General features: G+C 40.7%; 2 protein-coding genes across 2 annotated transcripts in view; both read left to right on the top strand.

Moving 5' to 3' along the window:
• The window catches only part of slc4a2a (solute carrier family 4 member 2a), a 17,542-nt gene extending 11,797 nt beyond the window's left edge, over positions 1-5,745 (top strand). Inside the window, exons 8-9 of the mRNA XM_028594401.1 lie at positions 1,335-1,508; positions 5,665-5,745. Of these exons, the coding sequence (XP_028450202.1) occupies positions 1,335-1,508; positions 5,665-5,745 (255 nt within the window). The remainder of the gene's footprint in view (positions 1-1,334; positions 1,509-5,664) is intronic.
• A 1,896-nt stretch (positions 5,746-7,641) lies between these two features.
• Positions 7,642-12,853, top strand: LOC114566064 (immune-associated nucleotide-binding protein 5-like). The gene is made up of 7 exons (XM_028594400.1): positions 7,642-7,709; positions 8,574-8,677; positions 8,789-9,066; positions 9,749-9,805; positions 11,258-12,191; positions 12,485-12,619; positions 12,838-12,853. The coding sequence occupies exons 2-7, from the start codon at positions 8,610-8,612 to the stop codon at positions 12,851-12,853; spliced, it is 1,488 nt and encodes a 495-aa protein (XP_028450201.1). The 5' UTR covers positions 7,642-7,709; positions 8,574-8,609.
• Positions 12,854-26,161: the final 13,308 nt, after the last annotated feature.

The raw sequence follows: 26,161 nt of genomic DNA, 5'->3' as shown, positions 1-26,161 counted from the left end.
ATTCAGCTTGTCCTTTCTGTCCTCAAAGGGAGACTGTTTTTCATGCTTTCATGCATTGTGTTAGATTAGAACCTTTGGTTATGAGATTAGAAGAATTGTTTCTGAGGTTTGATGAAACGTTTTGTATTGAGACCTTTATCTTTGGTTTTAAGTACTTTCGGAAAAAACGTTTCATTTGTCAATTGTTGAATTTCATTCTAGGGCAAAAATGGCTATTTACATCAGCAGGAAAAACAGAGTGGAGCAAAAGTGTAGCGATGATGTCAACGTATGTTTTTTTTTACCTTCGATCAAATCTAGAGTCTTGATTGATTTTCGGTTTTATAAAACTTTGAGTGATCTTTCAACTTTTGAATTGATATGGTGCAGTCATGGTGCGTTGTGTGCTGTTTGTGAAGGTGATTTGGTTTTTTCTTTTTAATTTCTGTAGGTGTTTATGGTGAAGAGATATTGTTAAAATTTATTGTGAAGACATACTGTTAAAATTGTAAATAAAGTTTTAAAAAAAATCTAAAATCTCTCTCTCCCTCTCTCCCTCTCTCTCTCTCTCTCTCTCTCTCTCTCTCTCTCTCTCTGTCTCTCTCTGTCTCTCTCTTTCTGTCTCTCTCTCCCTCTCTCCCTCTCTCCCTCTCTCTCTCTCTGTCTCTCTCTCTCTGTCTCTCTCTGTCTCTCTCTCTCTCTCTCTCTCCCTCTCTCCCCTCCCTCTCCCTCTCTCTCTCTCTCTCTCTCTCTCTCTCTCTCTCTCTCTCTCTCTCTCTCTCTCTCTCTCTCTCTCTGTCTCTCTCTCTCTCTCTCTCTCTCTCTCTCTCTCTCTCTGTCTCTCTGTCTCTCTCTCTCCCTCTCTCCCTCTCTCTCTCTCTCTCTCTCTCTCTCTCTCTCTCTCTCTCTCTCTCTCTCTCTCTGTCTCTCTTTCTCTCTCTCTCTCTCTCTCTCTCTCTCTCTCTGTCTCTCTGTCTCACTCTCTGTCTCTCTCACTCTGTCTCTCTCTCTCTGTCTCTCTCTCTCTGTCTCTCACTCTCTGTCCCTCTCTCTCTGTCTCTCTCTCTCTCTCTCTCTCTCTCTCTCTCTCTCTCCCTCTCTCTCTCTCTCTCTCTCTCTGTCTCTCTCTCTCTCTCTCCCTCTCTCTCTCTCTCTCTCTCTCTCTCTCTCTCTCTCTCTCTCTCTCTCTCTCTCTCTCTCTCTCTCTCTCTCTCTCTCTGTCTCTCTGTCTCACTCTCTGTCTCTCTCACTCTCTGTCTCTCTCTCTCTGTCTCTCTGTCTCTCACTCTCTGTCCCTCTCTCTCTGTCTGTCTCTCTCTCTCTCTCTCTCTCTCTCTCTCTCTCTCTCTCTCCAGGTGCGGACGTTGAGGATGCACCTGTTCACCGTGGTCCAGCTGACCTGTCTGTCTCTCCTGTGGGTCGTCATGGCGACGGCGGCGGCGCTGGCGTTCCCCTTCATGCTGCTGCTGACCATCCCGGTGAGGATGCTGCTGCTGCCGCGCCTCTTCAACCGCCGAGAGCTGCAGAGCGTGAGTCACACCGATGTCATCGTGACGCTAACACAGCTAACAGGGCTAACAGGGCTAACATAGCTAATAGGGCTAACACAGCTAACAGGGCTAACACAGCTAACAGGGCTAACACAGCTAACAGGGATAACAAAGCTAACAGGGCTAACAAAGCTAACAGGGCTAACACAGCTAACAGGGCTAACACAGCTAACAGGGCTAACACAGCTAACAGGGCTAACACAGCACACTTTAACCTGGTAACAGTTCAGTTTTTTACACACTGGGGGGCATGATTAAAGGCTATTTTATTTGTATAGCACATTTCAGAAGCGGTGCAATTCAATGTGCTTTAGGCTACATAAAACATTAAAACACAGTTAGAAATTAGTAAAAATTAATACAAAATTAAAACAATTCATACAAAATTAAAACAGTTAATCAAAAATAGATTAAATACAGGAATATAATTAACTTTGGTTTATTATGATATGGCCTGGTTCTGTCTGGCGTGGGTGGTTTGTGATTAGGGTACAGATATATGGTGTCTCTGCTCCGCCTACTTGGGCTGATCACCTGTACAGGTGGGAGGGTGGAGGTGATTTGTAATGAGGTGGCGGGAGTAGAAGGGACACAGTTTTTTGACTGTGGTCGCGACTATACATGTAATAATAATAAATTTAATTTATATAGCGCTTTTCACGAACTCAAAGTCGCTTTACAGGGCAGGTAGATAATAAGGACAAACAAAACAAAACAAGATTCAGGCACAGATGAAAACGTACCTTTACTTACTCTAACGTACCTTTAATGTACCTTAACATACCTTAACATACCTTAACATACCTTAACGTACCTTAATGTACCTTAATGTACCTTAACGTACCTTAACATACCTTAACGTACCTTAACGTACTTTAACATACCTTAACATACCTTAACGTACCTTAATGTACCTTAATGTACCTTAACGTACCTTAACATACCTTAATGTACCTTAATGTACCTTAACGTATCTTTAATGTACCATAATGTACCTTAATGTACCTTAATGTACCTAAACGTATCTTTAATGTACCTTAACATACCTTAACGTACCTTTAATGTACCTTAACATACCTTAACGTATCTTTAATGTACCTTAACGTACCTTAACGTACTTTAACATACCTTAACATACCTTAACGTACCTTAATGTACCTTAATGTACCTTAACGTACCTTAACATACCTTAACGTACCTTAACGTACTTTAACATACCTTAACATACCTTAACGTACCTTAATGTACCTTAATGTACCTTAACGTATCTTAACATACCTTAATGTAGCTTAATGTACCTTAACGTATCTTTAATGTACCTTAACGTATCTTTAATGTACCATAACGTACCTTAATGTACCTTAATGTACCTTAACGTATCTTTTAATGTACCATAACGTACCTTAATGTACCTTTACTTACCTTAACGTACCTTAACATACTTTAATGTACCTTAATGTATCTTAACGTATCTTTAATGTACCTTAACGTACCTTAACATACCTTAATGTACCTTAATGTACCTTAACGTATCTTTAATGTACCTTAACGTACCTTAACATACCTTAATGTACCTTAATATACCTTAACATATCTTTAATGTACCTTAACGTACCTTAACATACCTTAATGTACCTTAATGTACCTTAACGTATCTTTAATGTACCTTAACGTACCTTAACATACCTTAATGCACCTTGACGTATCTTTAATGTACCTTAACGTACCTTAACATACCTTAATGCACCTTGACGTATCTTTAATGTACCTTAACGTACCATAACATACCTTAATGTACCTTAATGTACCTTAACGTAGCTTTAATGTACCTTAACGTATCTTTAATGTACCTTAACGTATCTTTAATGTACCTTAACGTACCTTAATGTACCTTTAACGTACCTTAACATACCTTAACGTAACGACTGTGAGGGTTGGTAGGGGGGAGAGGAGGTCAGTGAGGTATGAGGGGGCCAGATGGTGGAGGGCTTTGTAGGTGAGGACGAGGATTTTGTAGGTGATCCGGTGGGAGATAGGAAGCCAGCGGAGTTTTTATAGGACTGGAGTGATGTGGTGCCAGGATTTGGAGCGGGTGATGAGTCTGGCGGCTGAGTTCTGGACCAGTTGGAGTCGGTTGATGTTGGTAGAGCTGATGCCGAGGAGAAGTGAGTTGCAGTAGTCCAGTCGGGAGGAGACGAAGGCGTGAATGAGTCTTTCAGCAGCGGGGGGTGTGAGAGAGGGTCTGATTTTGGCGATGTTGCGGAGGTGAAAGAAGGAGGTTTTAATGACTTGATGGATGTGAGGCTCAAGAGAGGGTGGAGTCAAAGATAATGCCAAGGTTGCGGGCCTGGGGAGATGGGGAGACAATGGTGCCGACGATGGTGAGGGTGGGGTTATTGGTTTTGCTGAATGTGGATTTGGAGCCAATGAGAAGGAATTCTGTTTTATCGCTGTTGAGTTGGAGGAAGTTGTGTTGCATCAAGGTTTTAATAACTGACAGACAGGAGTTGATGTGGGAGAGGGGAGGATTGTGGGGGGATTTGGTGCTGAGGTAGATCTGGGTGTCATCAGCCTAGCAGGGGAAGTCCAGGTTGGTGGTAGTAGAAGGGACACCGTTTTTTGACCGTGGTCGTGACTATGATATGTAACAGAACGAACTTCGAACATAATAAACATTTAAGTTGTTTACAAGTCAGCTGCTGCACATTCAAGACAATCCTTACTCCTGACATAGTGGTTCCGAGGAAAATCTGCGTCGGATGCCGCAACAGTTGTATTATGATCCTCATACGTGAACCACACAACGTGATTGGTTGACGTCTTTATTCGTGGCGTAAAAGCTCAGAAAAATCAGCCTTGTTCCAGATGAAATTACGTAGCTTTATCACCACGTAATATTAGCGTTGTGACAAAAACAATATTTCGAAAGACTATATTGACTGAATTAATCACAGGAGAAAAATGTCTTTCTTGGTTGCACTTCAAGACTCTTTTTTGCAATTCGGGCACAAACCTGTGGCGTGGGCGGGTCTTTCAAAGGTGCGTGCATCCCCATTGGCTACAGAGTGTTTTTGAGTAGGCTTGAGTGACAGCTCAGTGCCTTGCCTGATGTTTCAGTACAGCTGTTACACACACAAATCACCCTAAACAGCAGATTCCTCCCAAGATTAATGAAGTGTAAGTATTGATCATATATATTGTGATGTACGTTGCTAGCATGGTTAGCATTTAACGTTAGCTAACTGCTCAGAAAAATCAGCCTAGTTCCAGAAAGAAATGCTGTCACTTAATCACCGCTTAATATTCATGTTCTTTGTGAAAGTACTCGTGACAAATAACGATATATTGACTGAATTAATCACATAAAAAAAGTGTGGAAAGGCCTTCACCTTACTGACCAACAAGCTCATTTATCTGTGAGTTGGAGCCCTGTGTGTCCAGTCCTGACTTTTGTCCTGTGTCCTATGTGTCCTGTGTCCTCATGTCCTGTGTCCTCATGTCCTGTGTCCTATGTGTCCTCATGTCCTGTGTCCTCATGTCCTGCGTGTCCTGTGTCCTCATGTCCTTTGTCCTGTGTGTCCTATGTCCTCATGTCCTGCATCCTGTGTCCTCTGTCCTCATGTCCTGTGTCTTGTGTGTCCTCATGTCCTGTGTCCTGTGTGTCCTATGTGTCCTGTGTCCTCATATCCTCTGTCCTGGTGTCCTCATGTCCTGTGTCTTGTGTGTCCTCATATCCTCTGTCCTGGTTTCCTCATGTCCTGTGTGTCCTATGTCCTCATGTCCTGCATCCTGTGTCCTCATGTCCTGTGTGTCCTGTATGTCCTCATATCTTCTTTCCTGGTGTCCTAATGTCCTGTGTCCTGTGTATCCTGTGTGTCCTGTGTCCTCATATCCTCTGTCCTGGTGTCCTCATGTCCTGTGTCCTGTGTGTCCTGTGTGTGCTGGTGTCCTCATGTCCTGTGTCCTGTGTGTCCTGTGTGTCCTGTGTGTGCTGGTGTCCTCATGTCCTCTGTCCTGGTGTCCTCATGTCCTGTGTCCTGTGTGTCCTGTGTGTGCTGGTGTCCTCATGTCCTGTGTCCTGTGTCCTGTGTCCTGTGTGTCCTGTGTCCTCTGTCCTCTGTCCTCTGTCCTGCAGCTGGACGCTGATGATGCCGAGCCTCAGCTGGAGGAGAAGGAGGGGCAGGACGAGTACTCCCAGCTGCAGATGCCCGTGTGATTGGTCCATCCAGCTCCTTCATTAGCATATCTGACCCGTATCCCGTAGCAACGCTGGGCAGCAGACTGAACGCGCTTCTGAAATCACGTTTTTATAAATCTTTGTATTTTCTGTTTCTCTGTCTGAAGATCACACTAACTGTCTGCTCTGTCTTCCTGATGTCTCTGTCTATCATTAAAGGCACATTTTATCTTTAAAATAAGATTCTTGGCATATTTACTTTCACATTATGAGTTTTTCATTGTCTCTGTACACTAACACAGGAAGCTCCCATCATGCACTGCAACATCCCCAGGTTGGCATTTGACTTGAAGGTTTCCTTTAAACCAGAGTCATACTTTTTCTTTTCAACTCAGGAAACAGCACGAAGGAAAGGAAAGTGCAGATAAGATTACAAAGGAGGCTACTAAAAATAATGCCATTTGATTGGACATTGTTAGTTTCAGCAATCAGAAGTTCAGAGCATTATTAAACAGAGATTGAAGAAAAGAGGGCAAAAGCAACGGGAGGAGGAGGAGGAGAGGAAAGGACGATAGTTTTACAAAATCCAAAGGAAAGTGGAAGAAATTAAATGTGCAGGAAGGAGAGAAGAGGCAATAATATCAAGACTTAGATTTTGGACACACTGGCTTAAACAGCACACTGGTTAAAGGTAACAGCAAGATGTGATCACTGTGGCCAAGAACAAACTATAGAGTGTGTTATACCATGCTGGCTGGCTGTCAGCTTCACTGTTGCATTCTGGGATCTGCACAAACCCTCCATCCTCCCTGCTTCACCCACTGCCAACCATCTGGACTTACCCACTTCAATATTCACATCTGGACTTACCTACTTCAATATTCACATCTGGACTTACCCACTTCAATATTCACATCTGGACTTACCTACTTCAATATTCACATCTGGACTTACCTACTTCAATATTCACATCTGGACTTACCCACTTCAATATTCACATTCCAAATAAATACTCACCTTGTTATTCCTACTTACCTTGTCCTGGTCTGCTTTCGGGTTCCAGCACTAGACAAATCGTGACACTATGTGCAATTTTTAAATGTGGATGCCTATGTATTTTTAGCATTAATATGTATGCAGTAGCAGCATTCTTTATTTATGTATTTATTTAGGTATATATTACCTCGTAGATGTTTGGCACTTGACAAGGTCTGCACAAAACTTCGTTGTATCTGTTACAATGACAAATAAAAATATTGTATTCTAGATAAAAGTAGAGTGTAATCTAGATATTCTGCAAAATAAATGAGTGTTATCAAGTATGATTTCAGTATCTCAGACAAATTAAAATGGTTGAGAAGATATGAGTTTAGTTAGCGTACGTCTATTTTATTATTTTTATTTTTAATTATGTACAAATTAGACATCCTGATCGACGCCACATACCAGTTGCTGTTCAGCCAGCTGATGTAACTTCACACTGTGGTATTAGTACTTGTACTACATTAAAATGTCTGAATACTTACTTTAATTTCAGAAGAAAACCTTGTACTTCTTATACTCCATTTATCTGTCAGCGTGTTACTCTGCAGATTTACAAGATAAGATAAGATAGACTTTAGTGATCCCACACTGGGGAAATGACCTCGCTACAGCAGAACAAATACACATTCAATAAAAAATAGAGTAAAATTAAGAGTAATACTAGTAATATGTACAATATAAAAACCTCTATTATTATACAGAAAATAGAGCAGATGTAATTGTAACAGGTGATGTGGACACAACTTATGTATTTCACCTAAACATCCTCTTTCTTCATTAAATCTTTTATTTTGGGGATTTTACCTCGTGTGTGTGTGGGTGTGTGTGTGTGTGTGTGTGTGAAGCTCTTATTGTGAAAAATAACAGTAGGAAGCAGACAGTATATAAGGGTGTAACTCATCAGGAAGCAGCTCAAGGGAGTAGTTCTCCATCGACACTCGGGACCGTTAGAAGAAACTGTAAGTTGTTGTTGGATAATAAAACCACGTGTCCTTCGTCTCTTCTGGTTTTGGTTCTGGCTCTGTAAAGATAAATATAATGTTTCTACTATTTCTTTCCTGAGAAAGTGTAGAGGAGACTTGTGTTGAAGAACTACCAGAAAGGAGAGTCTGTTACTATGGAAACTTTACAGCTGAGTAACAAGGTTGTTATCGGTTTGAGTTTCAATTAGTTTATATTTTTATTTATATCTTAGTTTTTACTTTTGAATGACATTTTAGTTTAGTTTTAGTTTGTTTTTAGGGTGTGTTAACTAGGTTTAGTTTAGTTTCAGTTTCCTTTAAAAACCAAAACTAAAACTGAAACTATTTGCGTCCACTCTACTGTTTCCTCTGCCACCTTTCAGAATAAAATGTAGTGACCTAAATGCCTCGTTTCGTGTTGCAGTGATCTTTAGAGAAGTGTTTTCACTTCAGTCAGAGGATGCTGACTTTGTACTCATTAACTCCCATTCTCTTATGTATCAATTTCATCGTGTACATAACCATGTTGAGTACATGGGACAATGCTGAATGATTTGTCAGCAGCATTAATCAGCTTAGTCATCTGTGTCTCTGCTCAGCTGCTGTGTTTGTGTGTGTGTGTGTGTGTGTGTGCATGCTTGCGTGTGTGTGTGTGTGTGTGTGTGTGTGTGTGCGTGTTTGTATGTGTGTGCATGGTGTGTGTGTCTGTGTGTGCGCTGCAGCCTCATGGCTCCATCTAGTGGACTGATTCTAGAACTACAGCAGCAGATACGAGTTTCCTCTGACTGTGTTCAGCTGACACTTATGGGAAAAAGACAAGACGAGCCAATGAGTAGAAATGATGTTGTGTTTCCTCTGCAGATGAAAGACTGAGATCTTTATTAATAATAACCTAGCATGGGTCAGTCTGAGAACAAGGAAACCTCTCCATGTGGGGAACAGGACAGCCAGACAACAGCTCAGAGGTCAGATAACAATCTCTAACCCTACACACAAATCTTATCCTAACATTTTACAGTTTGTAACCCAAACGTAACCCTAACCCTTCATTGGTGGTCTTCCTCTCTGTTTAATAGGACCATCCCGAAACTGGACTCTGATGAAGCTGAAGCAGAACCGAACAGTGTCTCTAAGAATGTGTGGATCAAATTGACAGGCCCTGCAGCAGTATCACTGGCGCAGGCTCTCTATGGGCCCACTGTTGTAGTTTTGCAGGAAAACAAGGGAGCTAGAAGAGGAGCAGGAGAGATAATGGCAGAAGAAGACAACACAGCAATACGACTAGAACTAGAGGCTGAAGGAGCAGAAGTAACTGGAAGAGGAGGAACAACAGCAATAGTCAAAACCGTGTCAGGTAAACAAGTATTCATTGTTGGAGCAACCATAATGAGATGATTTTTGTGCCATTTAGTCAAGCTAACTAAAGAACAAAAGTAAAGTAAGAAATTGAATTAGATAGGAACAGTGTTGCTCTGCATTAGTATGGGTGCAAGTTTATTTCAATGTAGAGTATTACCTGATTACCTGATGAAGGTCTGGGAGCGAAACATTGTATTTTTCTAAATAAATTATTGCTTGCGTAATGGCCAGTGTGCGGGATTTTTCTCTTAACAATGTAGAGTATTAAAATTATAAAACACTGCACTAGAAAACAAACAAATGCACAATATCATAGCAATTGTCACAGTTCTAGTACCAGCAGGGATGCACTAAATCCAGGATTGGGCTGAATATTGGCGCCGTCACTCCGCGCGCTACGCTGGTCGCCGTAGTGACGGCGCCGTTGATTATGGGAAGGTTTCAGATTTTGCAGAATCTTAACCAATGGATTCGGTATTCGGCCAAACCCCAAAAATCTGGATTTGGTGCATTCCTAAGTACCAGTAAATTAGTTTGCATAATGCAGGCATTTACAGTGACAACATGAATACATAAATACTTTAATAAAAAAAAACTAAGTGTGACAGTGTGAAAGAAAAAGCCAAAACAAATAGGCTATTCAGTATTAATTACTTTTAATTATTGTGTTCGTATAGTGCCACCAACAAGGACTGTTGTCGCAGGAACAGCCCAAGCTGGGAAACGCATCAAAGGTACAAATATATTTTTGACTTTATATATTATTTACGTATATATACATCAATTCATGCTCATGAATGGGTTCGTAGGATATCCTAAGAAAAGTAGCAACAGGAGCATCGCTGCACGTGACGCTAGTTAACATTACACCTGACAGCAGGTAGCGTTAGCCTACCGTTAGCTAGTAGCTGGATTAAACACGGTTAAAATGCTGACAGCTAAACGTGTAAAGGGTGTCTGTATTTCACTGTAGAGGATCCAACAGCGGGACTGTGGTATCTTCTAATGAAGAACTGAATGTCCACAACATCCACATATGTTTGTAAGTTTAATACAAACAGACAGCATGACATCTTTACAAGTTACTTTCACATAGCAACAACTTCTTCGTGTTGTGGTTACGGACATTTCTGTTGCCTGTTTTGTATATTTCTGTTTACCCTGTTTTGACCGTGTTGTATTTTGTGTGTTTGTTTCCCATTTTTGTTATTCTGAATTGTGTTCCTGTCGTCTCTGTTATCCCTGGTGTTGTTTAGTGTTGTGTCAAGTGTCTGTATTTAGGTTATGTCATGTTTTGTCTGTTTGTCCTGCTTCCTGTTTTATTTTGATAGTCTGGTCTTCTGTCTTGTCATGTCTAGCTTTGCTTTCTGTTCCCGTCTTTGTTGATTGTCCTGCCCCGCCCTGATGTGCTTCACCTGTTGTCTCACCTGTGTCTGATTTACCCATCACCTCATGTATTTAGCCTCTGTGTTCCCCTTGTCTTGTGTCAGATCGTTTTGTGTCCATGCCCTTGTGTTTCCGTCCTGTGCCTTGTGTCTGTTCCTGCGTCACTTTACTCCTGCCTGTGTTTTCCAGTCTTTGTGCTGCTGCTTTTTGTTATAATTAAATCCCTGAGTTCCACCATCTCCTGCCTGCCTGCCTCTCTCTGCATTTGGGTCCTCACCGTCCCTCACCCCGCAACACTTCGGTCTACTTTAACAAGAGTCAACATCCGGTCAGCTGAACATACTCTGATTCAGAACTCAATGTAATAGCGCCTCCTTCTGGAACATTCGTTATTAACTTCAGAAACAGTATAAGGAAATGAACTATTATTCTTCATAGCTAAGTAACTGATATAGCTTACAGATAAGCATTCTTGTAACTTAATATTACAGTTAAGATATTACAGTTAGGATACCACAGGGACGTTACGCAAGTTCACTTGAAACTAGTAAGCCTCGTGGTGCATTCAAAGTTATTGTAAAATACCCTCTTCCCTAGTACCCTATTTTTTAAAGTATTGGTTCAGGCACCGGCACGTTTTAAAAGTATTGTTTTAGCACCGGTATCGGAAAAAAAACCAAACGATACCCAACCCTAGTACACATCTACATCTGGCCCCAGAAGATTTCTAAAATGACTACTGAATGAAACAGCCAAACACACATGCACAATATTAATTTTTGATTATTTTTCTCCCCTAGTGCTAAAAACATACAGGATTGTCCTGCTGGGAAAAACTCAAGCTGGGAAAAGCAGCCTAGCAAATACCATTTTTGGAGACGATGTGTTCAAGATAAACCATACCTCCATCTATGGAACAAGTGAATGTCAAGCAGGGTCAAAATCTGTTCATGGAAGAAGATTAACTGTGGTTGACACTCCTGGTTTTTTTGACACAGATAGACCTGAGCAGCAGCTGAAGAGTGAGATAGTAAGGTGCATCACAGAGTACGCTCCAGGGCCTCATGCTTTTTTCATTGTTCTTAAAGTGGAAAAATTCACTGAGAATAAGCAGGCTGTCTTCACTAAAATATGTCAATATTTCTCAGACGAAGCTTTAAAGTATGCTGCTGTTGTCTTCACTCATGGTGACCAGCTCCCAGAAGGAATGAAAATTGAGCAGTTTGTTGATCAGAATAAATGTCTCAGTGATCTGGTGAAGAAGTGCGGTGGCCGATGCCATGTCGTTGATAATAAATACTGGAAAAACAACCAACAGGATGAATACAGAAGCAACAAGTTTCAGGTGGCAGAGCTGCTCAACACAACAGACAAGATAGTAATGGAAAACAAAGGAGGCTGCTACACTAACAAGATGCTACCAGTGTGGAATGAAAAAGAAGAAGAGAACAACAGAACCTCTGGAGGAAAAATGCCACAAGGACACCCCAGCAATAAGGCAAACAAAAGTGTCTCAAAGAATGTGTGGCTCAAACTAACAGGCCCTGCAGCAGAATCACTGGTGGAGTCTTTCTGTGGGCCTGGTGTTGTAGTTTTGCAGCAAAGTGGTGGGTTAACAAAAGGAGCAGAAGAAGGGATAGGAAGTGAAGAAGGAGAAGTATATGGAGGAGCAGTAGAGGAGGAAGGAGAAGAAACAGAAACAGAAAAAGAAAAAGCAGGAGAAGAAACTGAAAGAGAAGGAGAAAAAGCAGGAGAAGAAACAGAAACAGAAGGAGAAAAAGCAGAAGTACCTACAGAAACAAAAGGAAAAAAAACAGGACTATTAGCATACTTAAACAAACTATTAGCAGGGACAGTAGGTGCACTAGCAACTGCATTTACAGCACTATTAGCAGGGACAGTAGGTGCACTAGCAGCTGCATTTACAACACTATTAGCAGGGACAGTAGGTGCACTAGCAACTGCATTTACAGCACTATTAGCAGGGACAGTAGGTGCACTAGCAACTGCATTTACAGGGACAGCAGGTGCAGCGAGTACAGCAGGTTCAGCGAGTACAGCGAGTACAGCAGGTTCAGCAAGTACAGCGAGTACAGCAGGTTCAGCGAGTACAGCAGGTGCAGCGAGTACAGCGAGTACAGCAGGTGCAGCGAGTACAGCAGGTGCAGGAACTGTATTAAAAATAATAGCAGCTTTAATCTTGGGGGCAGAAGGGGCAGGAGTAGTAGTATGGGTTGTACAAAAAGTATATCAATTGATAGATTTTTTACAGAGCCTGCCGCGACATATAGTAACCATATTGCTGTGTGTTGCATTCTACTCATTGCTGCTGCTATCATTTTGTGTCCATGTGCCCTTTGCTGGGACCCTGCTCTTACAGTGTGGACTATTACTAATGTTCTTGTTGTTAGTGTTGTTATTGCTGTTACTAACAGGCCCTGCAGCAGAATCACTGGTGGAGTCTTTCTGTGGGTCTGCTGTTGTAGTTTTGCAGCAAAGTGGTGGGTTAACAAAAGGAGCAGCAGAAGGGATAGGAGGTGAAGAAGGAGAAGTATATGGAGGAGCAGTAGAGGAGGAAGGAGAAGAAACAGAAACAAAAGGAGAAAAAGCAGAAGGAAAAGCAGCCTTAAAAAAAATTGGTCTACGTATTGTAGGAGGAATGGCACTTGCAGCCACAACAGTACTATGGCCATTTGGAGCAGTACTAGCAGGGACAGTAGGTGTAGTAGGAAAATGGGTTTTACAAAAAGTGTATCAATGGATAAAGGACATGCTAAGAGCTATTGGAACCAAATTGCTGCGTGTTGTATTCTTCTCATTGCTGCTGCTATCATTTTGTCTCCATGTGCCCTTTGCTGGGAACCTGCTGTTACTGTTGGGACTCTTACTAATGTTCTTCTTGTTACTAACAGGCCCTGCAGCAGAATTACTGGTGGAATCTTTCTGTGGGTCTGCTGTTGTAGTTTTGCAGCAAAGTGGTGGGTTAACAAAAGGAGCAGCAGAAGGGATAGGAGGTGAAGAAGGAGAAGTATATGGAGGAGCAGTAGAGGAGGAAGGAGAAGAAACAGAAACAAAAGGAGAAAAAGCAGAAGAAAAAGCAGGCTTGAAAAAAATTGGTCTACGTATTGTAGGAGGAATGGCACTTGCAGCCACAACAGTACTATGGCCATTTGGAGCAGTACTAGCAGGGACAGTAGGTGTAGTAGGAAAATGGGTTTTACAAAAAGTGTATCAATGGATAAAGGACATGCTAAGAGCTATTGGAACCAAATTGCTGCGTATTGTATTCTTCTCATTGCTGCTGCTATCATTTTGTGTCCATGTGCCCTTTGCTGGGACCCTGCTCTTACAGTGTGGACTATTACTAATGTTCTTGTTGTTAGTGTTATTATTGCTGTTACTACAGGGCCCTGCAGCAGAATCACAGGTGGAGTCTTTCTGTGGGCCTGCTGTTGTAGTTTTGCAGTCAAGTGGTGGGTTAACAAAAGGAGCAGAAGGGTTAGGAGGTGACGAAGGAGAAGTATATGGAGGAGCAGTAGAGGAGGAAGGAGAAGAAACACAAACAGAAGGAGAAAAAGCAGGAGGAAAAGCAGTCTTAAAAAAATGATCCAGATATTGTAGGATGAATGGCACTTGCAGCCACAACAGTACTATATCCATTTGCACCAGTAATAGTAAGGAACGTAGCTGCAGCAGTAATAGCAGGTGCGGCAAGATTAGTAGGACCATGGATTTTACGAAAAGTGTATCAATGGATAAATGACAGGCTAAGACCTAATGGAACCATATTGCTGTGTGTTGTATTCTTCTCATTGCTGCTGCTATCATTTTGTGTCTATGTGCCCTTTGCTGGGACCCTGCTCTTACAGTTGGGACTCTTACTAATGTTCTTGTTGTTAGTGTATTTCGATTTTTTCTGCGTTTTTTTTACGTTTTTGTTGTTTTTTTCCCCCCCATCTCTTTGAATCTTTTCTCGACATTTTTATCACTTACTTTATTTTTTTTTTTTTTTCTAATGGTATAAAATTGAATAATAAAAAAAGAATCTATAAAAGAAGAAGTGAACTGATCATTTATTTTACTTGTGAAGAACATTGTGTGGAACCACCCAAGTTTTGTTTTTTTGACGATTTGGTTGAAAGAAAGATTTAACCAAATCATTGCCGTACCATTTTACCTCTATGACATAATTTTACTTGAGTAGCTTTTCTGAAATGCAACAGAGCTTTTGCTGATTGCTAATACGTAGGCTTACATTTATATCAAAATATAAAAGTGCTGTTTTTGAAGTATTGTGCTTTTGCCAGGCTTAGTATTGCTACAGTATATCTAATAATTAGTTTATTGTGGAATTTTAACTGATGTAAATGGATAAAAGTGCAGACAAACTGTAATGTAATTATGATCTGAAATGGACGAATAAAGACTTTTGCGACATGTCAAAAGATATTTTCCATTTTATTCCGTGAATCGTTTGTATTCAGATTTTCTTTTTACATCAAAAACAGAATGAAAAAATAAAACAATTTATTACCATCAAGCAGATATATATATAGTACCAGAGACCTAGACCTGAGTAAAAGTACAATTGCTCGATCAAAAAAGTGACTTGAGTAGAAGTTGAAGTGCTCTTTAAGCACCATACTTAAGTGGAAGTACTGAAGTATTCAACATTTTTTGTAGTAAAAGTACAAGTATTGTGTTATGTAGTAAGTAAAGAAAGCAGGCAAAAGTTTGAATGTCATATTGTTTGTGTTGTTTCAGGTGTTTGGGCTGAAGGACACTCACAGTTACTTTGGCTGTAGCAGCAGTACAAGGACAGGAATGTACAAGAGCAGGATGATAGCCAGCTAGTTAACGTTATCGTAAGTGAACACCGCAGCACATCATGAACTGAGGGTAGCTAGTTAGCTAGTGTTTACTGATAGCTCAAGCTGGTGTGCCATTTGTGTTTTATATTTGTAACTTGCCTTGGTGTGTTTCTTCAGAGTTGTCTGTGAAATGAGTGAAAGGCAGAACGGAAGTAAGTAAAAGTGGAGGTAGGAGAAAAAAATAATACTCCAGTAGAGTACAGATACAGCCTTTTAGTACTTAAGTACAGTAGTGAAGTAGTTCTACTTTCTTTACTATACAGCTCTGCACTCAAGTCCTCTGGTAGCTATTCTCCCCTTATCCAGTGACACTTGCTGTAAGACTGATACTAAAAAAAACTCTTGCATGTTAATAACTATGTCTGTGACTAAGTAACTGAGTGTCTCACAACATTATGGAAAGGATCCCGACAGAGATACACCTTTTTGTAAAGAGTAACTAATGATGCAGCCCTGATATCGCTATTGCCAAACTATCCATCCATCCATCCATCGTCAACTGCTTATCTGGGGTCGAGTCGCGGGGCGTGCCCAGGCCAGAGTGGAGATATAATCCTTCCACCTAGTCCTGGGTCTTCCATAACACTTCTTGTGGTGGAAGTTTTCCTTTTTTTGAGAATTAAACCAAAGTTTGGTCTTTGAGTATTTATTTACATTTGCAAATGGAGAAAACTGTTTCAAAAATACACGCAGCACAACTGAAAATGTCTTTCTAACCTAAAGTCTAAACATCCAAACATCATATAGTGAAGACCTCCGTTAAGCCACCCCTCTAACTTTATCTCTTAGCATGGCCATAGTTGAAGAGAGGACATCATTACACTCACACCATTGTCTCCCCTTCCCCTCTGCTCTCTGTTCCTAACATTAGCCTAAACATCAGTTTATCTCAGGAGACAGGAACCTACGTAGTTCTCACTGTCGTAAACAGTCATCGGCCTTCTCCTCTTCTATCTAAGCAAAAAGACAACAATGTGAGGAGCTTCAGGCTGGTAAAACTAAATAACTCTACTCGGCTATAGTTCACGGCTGTAGCGGTTCCCCTCTCTGGTCTTTAAGAGTCTACAGGAAGGAACAGGATTTTGTGGAGGTTTAAAACAATCGTTAAACAAATGGTTAATATCATTAAACAAATGGTTAAAATAACATTTGCCACCACAGTTCACCCTTTTGATTACAAAATAATCACAAAAATAAATTTTACTTTTAAAGATTAAAACCTTATCATAGAATCAATCTCACACAATATCAGAGACGGTGTCCACACATTATTATCATATTCAGAAAGACGGAATACGTCAGAAGGCTCAATCATATTTACCATATGAAGAACTCGTTTTGAGATGACTAGTCCAGCTGAGCAGGCATCAAGTATGCCTTTCCAGTTCAATAAAACAAGTACTGCCATTTGACTCACACATCACAAGACAATGTTACAATTAATTAAATCATACCAAAGCGTTGTCTGGCTCAAGACTATGGCGATATAGTATTCACTAAAAATCACCCAAGCAAAAAGCACAATAGTAATTCTGAAACGTGATTGACTGAAGATACAACAATGCCATCACACAACACAGCTGAGTGCAGGTTGTAAAATAACAGTCACTTAGTCAGCCAACATATAGGCTACTGCACTTGACAACTAAGTCTCACACAGGCCTATAGCAGCATCACAAAATGATGATGCAATACGTCTGATATGCATGGCATTTCAATAAACTAAACAAAATATGTGCATTATCTGGTCACACGGTCACAACAGATTATATTAACCTACTCAATTTACAGATAGCATCATAGCTCTTACCTTTACAAGTTCTAATTTCTTGTCTTTTTCTTTGCAAAGTCGCAGATCAAATCCTCAAAGTCCAGCTCCCTCAGCAGCTCGCTAAACCCTACTACACATGCGCTGCTGTGTGTTGGGAGCACTTTACAGGCAACGCAACAAATGTCTCCGGTGGACAGTGATCTAGAATCCACTCCCGTGGTACCGTTTCACCGTTGTGAAGGTGTCGGGTCAGTGCCTCGTTAGTGAGAGAGCGGGTCTTTCTGCCGCCAGCCTCGTCCCCCCTCCGAGATGCTGGACATTTAGCCGCCGATTCTGAAAGGCTAATATCCCTCTGGGTATAACTTCCTCCCGGACGGTCTCTGTAATCGGTCCCCGTAGTGCAGGGTCTCCAGAGATGATGGTACCTGAGGGGCCGTTACCTTGTTCTGTAATGCTGATGACCGGCCTCATCTCTGTCTTTTTCCACAACAACTTCGCTAAAGTTAACGTTAGCCACCGTTAGCTGTGGCTGAGTGTAGCTGGTAGAAGGCAGCGATTCTTCCAAGCTAACGTTGGCTAGCTCCTCGACATCCTCCTCTTCGTCATTCCCAGCTCTTTTTAAAAAGCTATTTATTCGCGGGACATTTTTATATATTTTCTATGCCCACCCACCTTTATCTTTAGCCAATCTACACAGTGCATGCGGCCTTCTCCCAATCATTACATTAAACAACTTGTATTTTATTCTGATTGGATAATTATCACCATAATGATTAATGCCCATTGGGTAATACGGGCTTGATCGCAGTTTGCCAACAAGGGGTGCTGCCGCCAACAGGGGGTGCTGCAGCTACCCCAGCACCCCTACTTCCCGCGCCTATGCCGTCATATGGCGGCTCAGGCCAGCGACGCAAGAAATATAAAATCCCAGCCATTTATCATCCACTGCACGTCGACTGGCACTGCAATTATATGCGATTATAATAATAATAATGGATATAGCTATCCATTATTACAGCTAGCTACGTGAGCTCGGAAGAACAGTCATGTGAGCGGGCGTGCGCAGTCCCGTCGGTCTGCTCGCGTCCATTATGTGCGTGTATCATTCCAAATTTAATAATTCTGGATTCGCTTCTAGTGAATGTTAAAAACATGTTTTAAACAAGGATCCTTGCAGTGTTTGGGCTGGTAGGTTGATATACCCCGAAACTAATTATCTGCTGAAATATAGACGTTCCTTTCGCCATGCAAAGTCTATGTGAAAAGTCTTTCTGGGCCATGGGGTGCATTACCACCGTTTTCAGCTAAGCCCATGGTGGTATATAGACATGCGCTCTTCCTGGGGCTTGAGTGAGCTCCCAGAAGGCCTCAGCAATGGGAACAGCAGCGCCGTATACCGCCGCAAAGTGCACTTGAAATTAGACGACAGCTGAAATGTACAAGCACAAAAATAGCAAACGTAGAAAAGAGAGAAGCAGCTACCCCATTAAGCACTTGAAGAGAATAACGTGCTGCCCTATGTGCATGCCTAAAGATGATGCAGTTATTAAGAGGAAAACGAAGCCCCTGGCTGACTCATTACAGCATGTATGGTAGGGACCCCCAGACACAGCGCAACTGCGGCTGCTTCTGATTGGTTTATCAGAAGTTGACGCTTCCAGTGCTGATTCGCTTTAGGGGAACCTGATTACTTGTTAGGTTTTCCTTAAAGAATTTGCGCTGAGCTTCATTAAGTGCTGTCAGAGCACAAATAAAATTCAGTTATTCTATGTGTGTGGTTTCACTGGAAATTGCTTACTTCTGTAAGCGAAGAAATAGTGAACAAACATAACAAAAATCATTCTAACCTACATCACGCATACATTTCTTAACTAAAACCGAAGTCATGCATTAGTAGAAAATGTATCTATTAGATAATCTTTCAAAAGTCTTAGTCAAACGTGGTGTTTATGTGTGTCGTCAAAATGTGGAAGGCGAAATTACTTCAATGTAATAAAAGATCCACAAGGAACTTTTCCTTAAGTTCTAAAGCACACAGAAATGCCCGAGGTCTTTACACTTAACTTTGTTCAATATTAACAATATTGCTGTTTAGGAATAATTTACTTTCTTTCATCAATAATCTATCAGTTAGATTTGTGTGGTCATGAGGAACCACATAAGGTACAAAACCCCAATTAGCCCCAATTTAGTAGCATTCGTATACCAACCATCCTAATGCCTGTTATTGGAACATAAGTTAATCAATACAGTAATATTAGCTCTGTACTAGTACTTATTGTATTCCAACCATCATTTTCTCCTTTACATGGAAAGTAGTGAACGCATCACCCGTCTTTTCCTCCAGTCACCCTAATGTGTTGGTGTATGTAAATGTTGGGAGGAATGGTTACACGTAATTTATCATACTTTTCTCTCATCAAAAATAAAATGCAAAAACCATAAACACAATAGAAAATCATAAATTCAGTAACTAAGAATAAACTCAGTACCATTTCAGTGATTTGTCATCCTGCTGCTCCATGTGTGTGCGTATCACAGCACTCTGCTCCTGTGTGTGTGTTTGTGCCAGAGCACACTGCTCTGAGTCACAGAGGAATGTCAACAGTTCTGTTGTCAATGTCAACTACTCATGTTTGGTTTTAGCTTGTGTCTTATCTCTGTGTGTGTGTGTGTGTGTGTGTGTGTGTGTGTGTGTGTGTCTCCTCCTCTGGCTGTCCTCTCTCAAAGAAAGAAGGATTTCTCCAGGGTACATTTAAACACACTGTTATTCTTTCTGTAATTTATGGCATTATTAATTAACAACTCAATGTATTCCTCACAAAAGTGTGTCAAGGTGTACAGCTTACCATCACCCAGAACTATAAAACGATATTTACTGTCTTTTCTACTGGAACTCTGAGAAAAGAAAAACGTTAGACGAGACAACAGAGAATCAAAACCTTTAACATTCCCTGCAGAATGTTATGTTTAGCTGTGGGAGACATTAGGTGCTCGAGCATAGACCCACTGCATTTACTGCTTGAAGGTCCTGAATGAAACAAAACTTTAACATTCATAATAAAAATGATTCTTCTTATTTATGTTGCTTGAGAGAGTAAGTTTACGTGTTGGAGAATCTAAACATGGAACTATAAACCCCATCCGTCAATAAAGAGTTAAAAACAAGGTCGGATTTCTGTTGATTACTTCCTGTTTTAGCGTGTACTGATGTATTCTGGGGCCTGTAGTCCGAACGCAGCTTGATGACTACAGGTTGACAATTTGTCAATCAATCCACATCACATTTGTGTGTTTTGCCCAGAGATAATGCTGTACCTGAGACAAAAAGTGGTGAAACATCAGTATATACAATTTTGTTTTTACTGTGTGAATATGCATCTGTTGTAGGCACAGGTTCTCTGAATATCTGAACACTGTGAATATAAGCAATATGCTATTGTATGGGTTTTCTATAGTCTCCTGTCGATGGAGACAAATAAACACATTATCAGTAATGTCAGTCCGGTCAGTCAGTTTTACAAATAGTCACAAGGTGTCCTACGTCTGTCTCCTCTTCTGTTGGAGACAAAGAAACATGAATGTGAGCTTTTGAGTTAGAATTTCTGAAAAACGTATGTAGTTTATCAGTCAAGGTGACAGCCACTGGACATGCGTATATGCCAGCAGACAAAAGAAAACTCATACTCGTCCTTTGATTTGTTTGTGAAAAAACATTTTCAACGTAATCTTCATCAGGGTCAAAAGGTGACAAAAGGAATGCATGTAATATTTGTGATTGCTTAAACTTAACTACAGGTGTCCCAATTTGTTACCGTAATCAGGAGATTAACAGACTGACATGGTACGTGTTACATTAAAATTTGTAAACAAATACGTACTTTTAGGCTGCAACAAAAATATGTCAGCCAAAGAGTGATTTTTATCAAGTCGCACAACTTTAAAGCCAGTGGGCAAAAGAATAAACATTCCTAAGACCCGTGGGTGAAAGAATGAATTCAATTTCAAATAGACATTTTCAAATCTCTGCCTAACAAATTTTCAGGACACTCAGATGAAAGGAAGAGGGGGAAAAAGAGTGAACATTTTCCTTTCTTATCTAGTTCAGGATCCTAAGGATCTGAATATACACATAAGAATGGTGAACCTTTCTGGGATCACCATTCTACTAATCACTTCTCTAAGGGAAAACTAGTTTACAAGAGAGCTTCTGAGTGAAGAACAAAGATGTTCACTAAAACCAAATTGTTGCTCCCGAATCAACTAAAGATTAAATTTTCCTTCCCTTGTATATTTACACCATGGTAGGCAATTTGTATAGACATCAGATAAATACATTGAATAAATTGAGCTATTTTCCAAAAGTTGTTTCTATTCAATGTGCAGTATTTTCGTCTAATTTGATCTGTCTATCATGTAGGGTGCGTTTGTAGTGTGCAAAAAAAGCATGTCTTCATTGCAAGAATGTGTATTTACGTGTATGTCTGTATGAACTGTTTTTAGGGATCTGGCAGTCCCAGCATCGGGGGAGACTGCAGAGCCAGTTTCATATTCACGAACGCTTCAATAGCTTTGGCAGCAAAAGTCTTACAGTGACATCAGGAACGTGTACAGACATTCTAGGTGACCGGCTCAAGTAAAAATCTAATTGTTAACACTAAACTGAACAAGCTGCTATTCTGTTCATTTTACATGAAAACAGCACTGCACCAAAAACCTTTTCACGAGGGATAAAAAGCAGATGCAGCCTTGAGTGATGTATTGGTTGTCAGGTTTCATGCAGTCAGAGGCAGGGCTGATTACAGACGCCGCCTCAGTGAGGTCATTTTAGCCACACTGTGATTAACAAAAGTGGTCATGTCAGATGCATCATTACGAGAAATTCTCAATCCATCAGGTGTGGAGGTTAAGCCAATGTTAAAAGTGCACATTAAATCACTACCTAAACCAAATAAGTGGAACCTTCATACACCAAGAATTGTTTTTCCCATGTACAGGAGAGAGGAACAGAGAATTTTTCTCCAATTGACCAATAGAATGACCAAATAATCTTCAGTGTCAAATCTTTAACTCTAATAGTCAAGTTATGTGAGTGGAAAACCTTTAACTTTACACTCAGTAGTAGGCATTTTCTTCTAGGTTTCAGAAGATAATATACTATAATGGTTTAACTGAATAGATTATTTTTCAGAACTTTCTAACCTATCAATTGTCCCTAATAGCAAAAACAAAAACAGTGTATCAGTGCAAAGCATTTCTTCATTGCATGAAGCGAGTGTGTGTGTTTTTCTTCGGGCATTTACATACCCAATGTCCAAAGTCCTTGCAGTACAAACACTGGTCTCGGTTGTAGGGCTCACCATTTTGCCCACGGTACCCGCCTCGGCCTCTCTCTGGCTCGACCACTTCGGTTCCGCGCTCCATATGTTGCCCACCAGCCTGTTGTAACATGCAGACAAACGCTTCAAACATGGTTTTCTCACGTACTCGTTGGTCTTTCCACCCGATGCAGGTGTGACTGATGCTGTTGGTCCTGTCCCAGAGTTGAGTCTGTCTCCTCTTCGTCCCTCCGTTTCTCCAGCTCGTCTTCCTGATTTTTAGAGAAAGCTCAGAAATACGCTTTGGTTAGAACTGATCAGGAGGTTATTGGTGCATGTGTGTTTGCATTCTTTCCCTAGATCACTGTTTTATCTATATTTTAAAACATTCTTTGTTTTTCCTGTACTCAGTCCTCTGTCTTAATTATTGATTTTCTCGTTAATTTTCTTTCTAGTTCTTCTAAAATCTTGCTTTAACATTCTCAGTGTCTTTGTACACAAAGATCCGTTTCTCAGAAAGCCAAAACTTTATGACCAGTATGACATCGCAAACATTCCGGTCCATATTTATGAGTCATTCACCCACAATGGGTTCAGATGCTTCACCCGGACGGGACATTTCATTCTCCATTATTGACAGAAACCTTATAGTATACTATGTCTTTTTCTTTTTCGTTGTGATCGTCACCACACCGCAAAGTTATTTATTCGGGTAACTTACGTGTAATCCCGGTGCGACCTTGCAGTGAAAATCTCTGAAATAGTAAACTATTTTATTTATACTGCAGTCCGCCTCTTAATCATAAACGTGCTAATAGTTTCGTAGATTAATTTTTTAGGCCGTCTCTGCCTAATCTAGCTAATCCTTCGACTAACTTTTGGCCAGCTCAACGTCTGTCTTTTCTGTCAATCTATTGTCCCGTCAGCATCAGAGGATTAATCATAAATATGTCCATGTTTGCCAAAAGATGTCATTCATAACCTCAGTTATATCTTTGTTGACCTAAAACAAATATCAAGTTACTCACTTCTCAAAAGTCAGAATTAGTTTAATTTGTTTTTAAACAAAATACTAATGATTTTTGCAATTATTCATTACTTAATTCGTTTAGCAACGGTTGCTTGTTTAGAATGTTTGTTCAAAACCTTGAATTCACAATCCAATTGTAATTAATCAATTTTATCTTACCGTGCTGCTTGAAATCTCTTCCTGTTCGTTTTTAACGGAGTGGAAAACAGTCAAGAGCTCTCCGCGGTCCTAACCCTCTTCTCTCTGAAAAACCTTTTTAAGGTTAGAGGTATGAGGCAGGTGATTTTTGATCCCTGGATAGCCAGTCATCAGTGACCCAACGGAGCTCTTTTTCTCTGTTAACTCATCCATCCTGCTAGACAACGCCAAAATGTGGTGGAAGTTTTCCTTGAAAGCAGCAGCGTTAGTGATATTCATGATAAAATCAAAACGAATAACGACTGTTTGAGAATTAAACCAAAGTTTGGTCTTTGAGTATTTATTTACATTTGCAAATGGAGAAACACAGTTTCAAAGGTACACGCAGCACAACTAAAAATATCTTTCTAACCTAAAATCTAAACATCCAAACATCATATAGTGAAGACCTCCGTTAAGCCACCCCTCTAACTTTATCTCTTAGCATGGCCATAGTTGAAGAGAGGACATCATTACACTCACACCATTGTCTCACCTTCCCCTCTGCTCTCTGTTCCTAACATTAGCCTAAACATCAGTTTATCTCAGGAGACAGGAACCTACGTAGTTCTCACTGTGGTAAACATCATCGGCCTTCTCCTCTTTTATCTAAGCAAAAAGACAACAATGTGAGAAGGTTCAGGCTGGTAAAACTAAATAACTCTCTAGGCTACAGTTGACGGCTGTAACTGTTCCCCTCTCTGGTGCTAAAATTTGCCACCACAGTGTGTCACTGTGTATATGAGTGTGTATGTGTATCTGTGTGTGTGTGTGCATGTGTGCGTGTGTGTTTGTGTGTGTGTGTGTGTGTCTCTCTGTGTGTGTGTGTGTATGTGTCATCGGTCATCGAGCATTCCTTGAACATATTTTTAAGACCGGTATATCCACATACTGTCGTCACATACCATCTCTTTCATCCTCTCTCTGTGTGTGGCGCAAGTGAGTTGTTCTCCGTCGACACTCCGGATCGTTTGAAGAAACTGTAAGTTGCTTCTTAAACCACTTGACCTTCGTCAAGGTTTTGGTTCTGGCTCTGTAAAGATAAATTTAATGTTTCTACTACTTATTTGTGTGGAAGATTCTTGTGTTGAAGAACTACCAGAAAGGAGAGTCTGTTACTATGGAAACTTTACAGCTGATTAGCATGGTTGTTATTGGTTTGAGTTTAAATTAGTTTTTATTTTATCTTAGTTTTGACTTTTTAATTACATTTTAGTTTAGTTTTTAGGGTGTGTTTGCTAGTTTTAGTTTAGTTTCAGTTTCCGTAAAACTTAAACTGAAACTATTTGCGTCCACTGGAATCTTTCAGAATAAAATGCGTGTGTGTGTGTGTGTGTGTGTGTGTGTGTGTGTGTGTGAGTGAGTGAGTGAGTGTGTGTGTGTGTGTGTGTGTGTGTGTGTGTGTGTGTGAGTGAGTGAGTGTGTGTGTGTGTGTGTGAGTGAGTGAGTGAGTGAGTGAGTGAGTGTGTGTGTGTGTGTGTGTGTGTGTGTGTGTGTGTGTGTGTGTGTGTGTGTGTGTGTGTGTGTGTGTGTGTGTGTGAGGAGTGAGTGTGTGTGTGTGTGTGTGTGAGTGAGTGAGTGAGTGTGTGTGTGTGTGTGTGTGTGTGTGTGTGTGTGAGTGAGTGTGTGTGTGTGTGTGTGTGTGTGTGTGTGTGTGTGTGTGTGTGTGAGTGAGTGTGTGTGTGTGTGCTGGGCTGCAGCCTCATGGCTCCATCTAGTGGACTGATTCTAGAACTACAGCAGCAGATAACAGTTTCCTCTGACACTGATGGGAAAGAGACAAGAAGAGCCAATGAGTAGAGGAGCAGCAGGAGAAATGATGATGTGTTTCCTCTGCAGATGAAAGACTGAGATCAGCAGCATGGGTCAGTCTGAGAACAAGGAAACCTCTCCATGTGGGGAACAGGACAGCCAGACAACAGCTCAGAGGTAACACAACAATCTCTAACCCTACATTTTTTAACACAAACCGTATCCTAACGTTTTACAGTTTGTAACCAAACTTAAAAAAGTGAATTTTATTCATCTTCTTCCTCTCTATCTAACAGGACCATCCTAAAATCGGACTTGAATGGAGCAGAACCCACCTTTGTGTACTGTCGAAACTGTAGGTTTTGCACTTTTTGCGATTTTACTGCGACTCTAAAGGAGACTTTTATTGTTAATAACAACACCAAAGGCACCTGACCAAGCGTCCGTATTTTACGAGATTGGAGTGAGAATGTGTTGCAGAGTTCTAGTACCAGTAAATTAGTTTGCATAATGCAGGCATTTACAGTGACAACATGAATAGATAAATATTTTAAAAAAACAATGAAAATGACATTGTGAAAGAAAAAGCCAAAGCTAATAGGCTATTTAGTATTAATTACTTTTTTTAAAGATTATTTTTTTGGGGCATTTTCAGCCTTTATTTTTGACAGGACAGCTGAAGAAATGAAAGGGGAGACAGAGTGGGAACGACACGGAGCAAAGGTCAGCAGGTCGGAGTCGAACCCAGACCTGCCGCACCAAAAAAGAAACCCCTATACACGGAT

This window comes from Perca flavescens, chromosome 12, assembly GCF_004354835.1.
Source record: "Perca flavescens isolate YP-PL-M2 chromosome 12, PFLA_1.0, whole genome shotgun sequence".
Taxonomy (NCBI): Eukaryota; Metazoa; Chordata; class Actinopteri; order Perciformes; family Percidae; genus Perca; species Perca flavescens.
This window is presented reverse-complemented; position numbering and strand designations above follow the sequence as displayed.

Coding starts and splice junctions, on each gene's coding strand:
- LOC114566064 (XM_028594400.1), top strand. CDS start 8,610: ATGGGTCAGTCTGAGAACAAGGAAACCTCTCCATGTGGGGAACAGGAC. Junction 9,806..11,257: donor AGCTGGGAAACGCATCAAAG/GTACAAATATAT, acceptor TTTCTCCCCTAG/TGCTAAAAACATACAGGATT. Junction 12,192..12,484: donor GCAGGAGAAGAAACTGAAAG/AGAAGGAGAAAA, acceptor CAGGGACAGCAG/GTGCAGCGAGTACAGCAGGT.